Consider the following 9747-nt stretch of genomic DNA (forward strand, 5'->3'; position numbering starts at 1 on the left):
GCACTGGTTTTTTTTGTTTTGTTTTGCTAGACATTTGATAATTTAATCCTCACAACAGTTCTATGCCTTAGGAGCTAGTTTTCTGCCAATTTTACAGAAACTGAGGCTCAAAGAAGTTAAGTATCTGCTTAAGGTCACATGCAGAAATCATGGCAGAGCTAGGACCAGAACCCAAGCCCCCAAGTCCCTATCCAAGGTTGTTCCCTAATGTCCCGAGGTCCTGCTCAAAAGGGGCCAGTGACACAGGGTGGCACGTAGTGTTTGGGCAGAGGGAGGTCCAGCCCAGTCCTTTGACCCATTGGCCCGAGGCCCAGGGCCAGGAAGGGAGGCCGTGGAAGCTCTTTGGCACCGTAGCTCCAGGCAGTAAGAGTTGTCCTCACTGGGGGTGGAGGGCTTTCGAGTTATTCTGAGAGCTGGGCTTCTCTGAAGTGAAGCCAGGGGTGGAAGTGTCTAACATGACATTTCCAAAGATAGCTGGGCGGGGCTGGTGCTGTGGTGGTTGAGGCTGGCCCTGGGGAATAGCTGTGCCAGGTAGTTGGCCAAGCAATGTGGAGTGAGCTGGCCTGTCAAGTGGTATGTGACAGAAGTCACGTGGGCATGTCTCCTGCTTGGGTGCAGCGAGACCGCTCTGCTTACTTTCAGAGGCCTTGCTGTGAGGCTGGTCCGACGGCACACACAACATAGGTTGTTAGGCTAGAGCAGCGGTTCTCAACCTGTGGGTCGCGACCCCTTTGGCGGTCAAATGACCCTTTCACAGGGGTCGCCTAAGACCATCCTGCATATCAGATATTTACATGACGATTGATAACAGTAGCAACATTACAGTTATGAAGTAGCAACGAAAACAATTTTATGGTTGTGGGTCACAACTGTTTTTAAAGGGCCAGAAGGTTGAGAACCACTGGTCTAGAGGCTACAGTATTTAAAAAAATAGTAATGACATCACTACTACTAGTAACAATAGTGGGGATGGTAGCAATAGCTACTATCAGTAATGGTAATTATGCCAATGCTAATATCTATATATATAAAAGGCTAATATACAAAGTGTCCCCTGGGGAGTTTGGGAGACCGTGAGTTCGATCGCTCGCTATGACATGCGCCAACCACCAGAAGGTGGTGCGGAACGAAGGAAGGCCCTGGCTGGCCTTGATTGCTGGCCAGGCCTAGGGACCCTACCCGTGCATGAATTTTGTGCACCGGGCCTCTAGTAATAATGATAATAGCAGTAGAGAATGCAGTGACAGCCTTGGCCTAGAATCCTGCCCCCACCACTTCCCCGCTGAGTGATCTTGGACACACCACTTAACCTTTTTATGTCTTCATGTATAAAATGAGATAATCATAGTGTTTAGGATTTCTATGAGGAGTACATGAGGTCACAGCAACTGTGCCTGGTACAGTCAGGGCTGAGGTTTATCAGAATCATGACAACGGCCGAAACAAAGCTGCACTCTTTTTATGTGCCACATGCTCCATGTGCATGATCTCATTTAATCCTCACGTCACCCTGACCTGGTAGGCACTATTATCATTCCCAGTTTACAGATGAATAAACTGAGGCTTGGGCGGCTGAAGGCTCTTGTTCAAGGTCACACACTGGTAGCCAACATTTGAACTCACCCTGTCTGACTCCAACGCTAAGGCAGATGTGGGGAAGTGGTGGGAGGGGTGGAAAGGAAGGGATTCAAGAGCTCTTTGGTGATGAGAAGTGACTGACATCTTCTCACAAAACGGTGAGCCTCCATCAAAATAATTTTAGCAAACTGCTTTGCAACGTGCACAGCACTTCATGGTGGGTCCCACCCATGAGTGAGGACTTACTATGTGGCTGGCACATTGGAGACTCCTGGGAACTTTTAAAAACACCAGTGCCCAGCCCCCACCCTGAGGGCTCTGATGCACAGCCAGGTGAGGGCCGTGGTGTGTGGTGGTGAGTTGGCCAAATGAATGGATTGGGCTCATCCTGTTGGCTCAGCTTCTTCATGAAAACGCTCAGGGCACAGGTGAGCCCCTGATGTGCGGTAGAATCCCCGGTATGTTCCGCCAGAAGGAAACGAGGTGGGAGAAGCATGGGCTTTGGGGTCACCCAGCCCAGGTGAGCCGGCTTGAGTCTGTCCACCTATTGAGTCAGTTTCCTTGTTGGAAACAAACCTCAGTGGGTGGTCATGAGAATGAGCAGGATCACAGACGTCAGGGCCTGGCACAGAGCACGGTGCCTGGTGCCTGGTGCCTGATGGACAGGTGTAACTCACACGTCAAGATCTCCGTGGGCGAGTCCACTTGGAGAGGCTGAGACCCATTTGGAGACCCAGAAACGCTAGACCTGAGCTCATCGGAGGGTGCACGATGCCCCCGTGTGGTTAAAGCTAAGTCTGTCTGGAAACAGGAGTGTCTCTAATGTAAAGTTAAAACAATACTCATTGCTTTTAGCGGCACCACCTCATACTTGAGGTTGGGGCTATTCTGGTAACATCGTTTTGGCTGTTTACAAGCAGCTTCTGATGCGCAGAACTCAGCTTCAACTCTCAGGGGATGTTAACAGGGACAACGTCTCATTTAAAAAGTGACAGACGTGTGGTGGGGAATTGTAGTGTTGTCACATATAATAAAGGAGAGACGGCGCAGCTGGGAGGGCTGTGAATTAAACAGAACACGCCACCCAGGGCAACCTGACATGGCCCCACCCGGCGGCTCTAATTTGAGGTCCTGCCCTGTGGTCTCCCAGGCTGTGTGCAGAGGGAAAGGCCTTTGAAGTTCTGAGCCTTTTCCAGAACCCATGGGATTTCAAAATATCTTCGTATATTTTAAAAAGAGGTGTATTTAAGAGAAGAGGCAGCTAGCTTCTGCCCGAACCAAAACCCACCATCGGAAAAGACAAACACATCTTCCTTTGGAAGGGTGGAAGGTCTGAAATTGTGAGCCGGAGTTCCAGTGTCACGCTGTCCCTAGGAAACCAGGCCGCCTCTGGTGGGATTTTAGCTGGCACACGACTGTGGGAGCCTCAGAAGGCCACCCCTGCCCTGAGCTCACTGTCCATGTGCAGACAGTTCAGAATGAACTGTGTGACTGTCACCCCTGTGCAGGGCAGGGCCCGGGACGAAAGCAGCTTCTTCCCTATGGTGTGGCTTGTCTGCCACCGTACGAATTAGTGTCACCTGCCCAGACCTGCATTCTTTATTTTAGGCCCAGGCCCCAGGTGCTCTGTACCTGTATTTGGTCCGCAGCTTCAGGGAATTGTCTAAGCCAGCATTTGTAGATTTCAGGATTTCATAAATGAGTGAAATTACAAGAATCTTCTGTTCTCACTTGGAGTTGTCAACCTACTGTTATTCTGCAGAGAACCCAAAGTGATGGCCACCTCCTTTCCCCTCACCCGTTTCCTAAGAGGGCAGTCTCCGTGCAGTCCGTCCCGCCCACGGTGCTCGGGAAGGAGCACTGTTGCCATGGCCCAGCAGTTGGGAACCCAGGGGGCTTTGGGCAGCACTCCGGGGCGAGTGAAGCATCCAAGAGAGAAGGCTTATAGGAGAAAACCATTGTCTTACACTCTTTAATTTATTATATATATGCAGATCTGTTCTATGTACAATACTTGGTTCTATCAAACAGTCGTACAAGGCATTCTATTGGTAATCCTCCCCAAAATAGATTCAGATAAAATAGATCTTTGTGCACTTCGTGGACTAGCAAAACTCAAGACTTACTGATTTCAGTTTTGAGGCCGTACATTCAATTCAAAAGATACAGAATTAGGATTAAGGCGGTAAAAGTGGGCTGAAAGAAACCACAGGATTCGGAACAACTGAACTGTATTCTCGCATCAGAGCCACAGTGTGAACAGCAAGGGTCGTGCGCATGGCCTTTCACTGCAGTGTGAGGAGCTTCCTGAAATCTAAGGTGATGCCCGGGGCGGGCAAGCAGCTGAAGGCCCTGTGGAGGCTTCGCCAGGGGCTCATTCCCTCTCCGCCTCTCCTTTCTTGGGTTCTTGCTTCAGTTTGTAATCAGCCAGGGCGGCCTTGATCGCATCTTCAGCCAGCACTGGAAGGACAGGAAGGAGAAAGAGCCTGAGTTTCTAGACAAAAACAGTCTTAGGAGTGGAATTTCTAAGAGGCGAGGGCAGCGGTATTGGGCAGGGCCTCACGGTCACCCAGGTTAGTTTCTGAGCCTCTGCGGATCGACTTTCTTTTCTATAAAACTGGACAATCCTGCTGTTCTTGCTGGGACTGTGTGAGGACTTATTATGTGGCTGGCACACAGTAGGGACACAACAAATATTCGTTCTCATCTGCTCACAGGAGAGACTGAAGTGAATGTAGTGGGTGCTGGGTAAGCTAGCTGGCGTAACTTAGGTCATGTCATCTGCTGATAGCATGGTGTCGCCACATTACTCTCTAGTGATCTTAAGCTTGAACACTTACTTAGGAGTGAGGCTTTGGAGGAAAATAAAAATCGAGAGGGCTGGAATGAGAGCAGAAAGCAAGCCAACGGCAGAGCCTCAGCTCAGGTCTCAGGACCAGAGAAGCTGGAAGAAAAGGCCGGGATTTTTCTGAAGTGTGTGAAAATGTTTACAAGCTATGTCCTTTATTCATGGCTACTTGAATTCCAACTCAAGTGGAAAGAACTTGGGTCTTAGCAGACTTCCTGAAGACTGCATCGGCATGTCCCTGTCCCAGTTCTCGGCTCTCTTGAGTCCTCTCCTGGCAAGAGGCCTGGCTCTCTGCTGGTGTTTAACTAATTTGGTCAGTAAACCCCCATCAATCTGTTAGGAATGCTGTTTCTCATTCCCTCCTTTCCCAAGAAGGTTGAAAGGAGAGGGAAATAGCTTTAAATTTAAGTCAGAGACTGAGCTGGAAAGCCAAGCATCAGTCCTAAGACATCTGGGCTTAGTCATCCCATAGATGCAGATACAGAGCAACGTATGTGGACAGGAAGTGAGGAAATACACGAGTGGGGTTATGTGGAAGCTGACTTTTCTCCTCTGCGGCCCTCACTTTCCTGCAATGGGGTGGGAACAGCACAGATTCTGGAATCAGAGACTGGGGTGTAGACTGGGGCTTTCTCACTTAAGAGCCGTGTGACCAGTGCTTTAACCGGAACCCGTTTCCTCATCGTAAGGGGAGAGAAATGGCACCTTCTGTGGCCTGAAGGATGTCGCTGAGGTTTACAGATGATGCTATGGAGTGCTCAGCACGAGGCCTGGCACACACCACCTCCCAGAGGCTGTCCTGGTGATGGCTGAGGCCGTGGGCTCGAGCCCTCGAAAGGTTATAGACGGACTCCATGACAACAAAGGACTCATTACTCTGTCACAAATGCAAGTTGACTCCATGACCCAATTCCTCCCAACTGTCCGGCCGCTGGCCTTCGGGGGCAGAGACTTACTGGAGCAGTGCAGCTTCACGGGGGGCAGGCACAGCTCCTTGGCGATGTCTGTGTTCTTGATGGTCAAGGCTTCCTCCACCTGAGGCACATGGGAAAGACACGCAGTGTCAGCGAGGCTCTGTCTTGAGGGACAGACAATAACCTGGGAGGCCCCAGAGGCCCTCAGGACAGGGTGAATGGGGGTGGTTTCTGTTAATAACCCCAAACAAAGGACCCAGGACCTTCTCAGGACCCCACCGGGGTGTCAAGGCTGCAGGTGGGATTCTCGGGTAGGAAGTGTGCACAGCTGGGGGCTGGGGTGAGCAGGGCCGGCACAGACACTCTAGGAGCTGAAGAGAACCCTGTGAGAAGTCTCCTTGGAATCAGATTTGCTGGAGGCCAGAAACATGAGTCTTTTTTTTAAAAGGCAGTGACTTCGTATGCTGGTTTTGTGACTATCAGCTTCTCTGATGTCCTTGTACCAAACGTTTAGAGTAAGTCCCTTCAACTAGCAGTGCTGATGGCACTAGGCGGTCGGAGGGGGCGGACAGGCCGTGGCACTCCAGCACCGTGGCAGTGGCACAGGTGGGTCCTGGGCTAGGAGCTCCCTTTGGGCTCATCCCGGGCTGAAAGGAGACTAGCTCCTCCCGCCTGGGGCTCGGTCCAGAGCCCGAGGGCAGAACAAGAGGCAGGCGGTTCCTTGCCCCCCTGAACAGTCCCAGCATCTTAAGGAAAGCCAGCTTGCCGCACCTGTCCCCTAACTTCCCAATGCCACTAATTCTACTCCATTATGACTTAAGTTCTGTTCCTGGGAACTCAGGATGGGAGGATGTAAAGGTCAAAGAAAGGCCCCCTTCCCCCATTTCCTCACCACAACTCACAGGCCCCTTGGGTCAGGTCCTGGGAGCACAGGTGCCTCGTCTCCCTCTCCCCCCTTTCCCTGCAGACAGTTGGTGACAAATCACCGCAGAGCCACCTCCTGCCGGACAGGCCAGGCCTGTGCTTCCTTGGCCCCAAGGAGCTTGCCAGCCAGAAGGCCCCGAGCCACGGAAAGCAGGTGGCATGTGGCATGGCATGCACTTTGCTGTCAAGCTGCCCAGCTCCCCGAGCACTCTTCTCTACGACCCTGAACTTGGTCCCTCGGGGCTACAAGGATGAGCAGCCTGCGGTTTAGCTTTTCTGGGAGAGTTGAATGACTAGATTTTAGAAAGTCCAGTTCTTTACTGGGCTGGGGAAAGAGGCGCTGGCAGAGAAAAGGATGGGAAGGATGTTCCCGCCTTTCTTGTCTCCACTTGGAGGGCCTTCGGCCAGCCCCCCCCATCACTGTTTGGATGTGCTTGCTCACTCTGCCCCTCCCTCGATGTGTGTTTGACCCTTCGGTCCCTGTTAGTACAGGCCAGTTTGTTATTCCATGAACCCTTAAAAGCCACCTGCAGTCCTTCCCGAAACAGGATGGGAGGAAATAAACAAGAAAACAAACCACTACACAACACGCCCTGACCTGACCGACACGCTTAAGAAATTACACCACCAGCGACCTTGGAGAAAGCTAAGGTTTCATTTAAGCTCCATCTTGTTAGGTGAGAGGTGAGGATCTTTTTTTTCTTCTATTTAATTAGAAACAAAATATCACAGAAAACCCCAAATAAAAAGGATCAACAACAAAAACCCCCAAACTAAAAAACACTGAACAAAACAATCCACTGTTCCCAATGTGGAGAATTTAATAAAAATCTGGGTAGGAGAAATTAAAAAGAAAGTCTCAGAACGTATTTTTTAAAAATCAGTTATTTCCGCCCCCCTCCACCCACCAGACCTTTCCCTTAACTGAGCGCCATGTTTGTGGAAACCGTGACTTGATGCTGTCAGGTCTGCGAGTGACCTTACCGTCTTTCCTTTCACCCATTCGGTGGCCAGCGAGCTGGAGGCGATTGCGGAGCCACAGCCAAATGTTTTAAACCTGGCGTCCACGATCTTCCCCTCCTCATCCACCTGGATCTGGAAGAGACGGGGGTGGGGCTGTCTGTAGAAGCGGCACTCACAGGGCTTCATGGGCTCTTCCCGAGACCTCGGTCTTGTTTCCACTTGAAGTTCTGGCACTAATGACGATGTTTCCTGAGTTTGCTTTGTTCCGAAGAGCTCAGGGATAAGAGTTAAACATAGACAATCGCATAGGCCTGCGGTACAGATTAGCTAAATAATACGCCCCTTTGAAGTTTTGTTTTGTTTTGTAACCCTCGCCTGCTTTTTGGCTATGAAGCTCTGCTCATGGCTGCTGTGTCCATCTGCCCTGGAAACGCTGGGGGAGCCTACGCTCACGGTCTCTAGTTAATGCTTTTTTCTTGGACACCAAACCATGCAGTGGTCCCGCCCTGCCCTGTTGTTTTCTAAGACAGGCAGGCAGACTCTGGCACGCTGCCCTCCCTCCATGAGGAAGCAGATTGTGAATAAAGCTTCGGTTTACCCAGCCTTCCTGTTGCTGCCTTCAGTTTGGGGGAGGTCTGATTTATTGGATTTCTTATCTCACAGGGGATGGCTAGCTCAACGGCTGTGGTTTTCCTTTGGTAAAACTCACAGAACCTTTTACTTAACTGACGCTGGAATTGAAGCTGATTCAGTGAGAACAGGGTGATCGGTTTACTGTATCGGAAAGGGTCAGCATAGTGCACCAGCAGGAGCGCTAGGACAGGCTCATCCTGCCTCACAGGAGTCCAAATGGAGACCAAAGGAGATGGTGTATGCAAGTGCTCTGTGAACTACGAAGCACTGTAGGCCAACAGATTCCCATTCCCGTTCCAGATGAAAACCAGCTGTACCTGTAATTTCATCACATCGCCACACGCTGGAGCCCCCACCAGTCCAGTCCCAACATTTTTGGATGTCTTGTCAAGAGACCCCACGTTTCTGGGATTTTCATAATGATCGACAACCTGAAATGAGAGTTAAGACAAATCACGATCACTCTTTTTGGTCTCGACTTGATGGTAAGCGCCAAGCCAGCAACCTGAACTTGGCAGGCAGTCACTAAATGCCAAATTTTACCCGGGTGGGAAGGCTCACGCTCAGGTCAACGAGAACCGTTTGTGACCCAAAGTCTTTTTGCGTCTCCTTTCCAACGACCTTAAGAGACTTGTGATACTGGAGGGAAATCATGTCTTCGTTCCAGAGGCTTTTTAACCACCTATAACCATCGGCCCTTGACCCACCTAGATGGCCAGGTTTGGGCTCAAATGGCATTTTTGTTATTTCCAAATACAGCCTCTTCTCAAAGGATAATAACGATTCAACAATTCTAAAAGTGACTATGAGCCATAAATTGAAGGCTTTCCCTGAAGCCTCGAGGAGACTGTTACAGGGAAACGATGCTATGAAACGTGTCCAAGTGGGTACGACGATAAAAATCAGGTTCCATCACGATTTCAGGGCCCTGAGGCCTCCCCGGTGCAGCAGCGCACCCCGGTGGCCAGGAGGCTGCCAGCCCGAGTCCTTTGGGCGGGCACTGTCCACAAAACACACCCCTGGGTGGGGGAGGAGCCAAGTCCCAGGCGGCGAGCTGAAGCCAGGAGAGAATAAATGTCTATTCAAACCGGCACACGGAAGGCTCGAATAACCTTGAGGTTTTTTGTTTTTTTTTTTTTTACCAGTTAGCCCAAGAGTACCGATCGTTCGGCCCCCCTCCCCCCACCGTTCCGACCAGGATGTCGACTCCAAGCCCAAGGACCTACAAGGTAACATCCAATCAGTACTGTTTGCCCCCATGGTGAGTCACCACCTTCTTCAGTTGGTTGTGTCACAGTCTCCCGTCCAAGGGCCTTGACACGCCCCCGTCCCCTCCCCCCCAGGCAAGGGCTGCAAATCACACACCCATCCCTATGCCCCGCCCCAAACAAAACACGAAAATAAACACGACTGCGTACTGGCTCCACTCGGGGGCTCTGAGCTCCTACAACATAGCGGCACCTGGAAGGTCTCTCCGTGCCAGGCACCCTGCCGAGGCCGCCACAGCACCCCCTTGTGTAGGGGCTGCTCAGGGACCCCCTTTCCAAATGGAGCAGGCTCGGCGAAGGACAGCGCCTTCCCCGAGGTCACTTGGCCGGGGCAGTGGTCCAGGCGTCAGGCCGGCAGGTCCTGACAGGACCCTCCTTCCCGAGCTCTTAGGACGTTCAGGGGCTGGGATGCAGGGCGTCGCGGCCAGCGGCAGGGCCCACGGACAGTTATTTTTATTTCGTGCGCGGTCAGCGTCACTGCGCAGCGAGGCGAGTGGAAGCAATGTCACGCGATCCCTCCATCCAGGGCCGGGCGCCATCCCCACCCCGGGCCACGGTGGGGGCTCCCCAAGCGGCGCAGAGTCCCGCGGCCACTCCTCCCTAGGCTGGGCCTCTGTCC

The 9747-nt window shown here is 51.7% G+C and overlaps 1 protein-coding gene across 1 annotated transcript; it reads right to left on the reverse strand.

Moving 5' to 3' along the window:
* Positions 1-3534: 3534 nt before the first annotated feature.
* Positions 3535-8309, reverse strand: ISCU (iron-sulfur cluster assembly enzyme). The gene is made up of 4 exons (XM_014542468.1): positions 8178-8309; positions 7249-7359; positions 5383-5461; positions 3535-4038 (listed from the first exon to the last, which is right to left on the reverse strand). Exons 1-4 carry the CDS (start codon positions 8187-8189, stop codon positions 3953-3955), a joined length of 288 nt encoding a protein of 95 aa, XP_014397954.1. The 5' UTR covers positions 8190-8309; the 3' UTR covers positions 3535-3952.
* Positions 8310-9747: the final 1438 nt, after the last annotated feature.

The sequence above is a fragment of the Myotis brandtii genome, unplaced genomic scaffold (assembly GCF_000412655.1).
Source record: "Myotis brandtii unplaced genomic scaffold, ASM41265v1 scaffold303, whole genome shotgun sequence".
Taxonomy (NCBI): Eukaryota; Metazoa; Chordata; class Mammalia; order Chiroptera; family Vespertilionidae; genus Myotis; species Myotis brandtii.

Coding starts and splice junctions, on each gene's coding strand:
- ISCU (XM_014542468.1), bottom strand. Junction 5,462..7,248: donor AATGGGTGAAAGGAAAGACG/GTAAGGTCACTC, acceptor CATGTGCCTCAG/GTGGAGGAAGCCTTGACCAT. Junction 4,039..5,382: donor CGTGAAGCTGCACTGCTCCA/GTAAGTCTCTGC, acceptor CTGTCCTTCCAG/TGCTGGCTGAAGATGCGATC.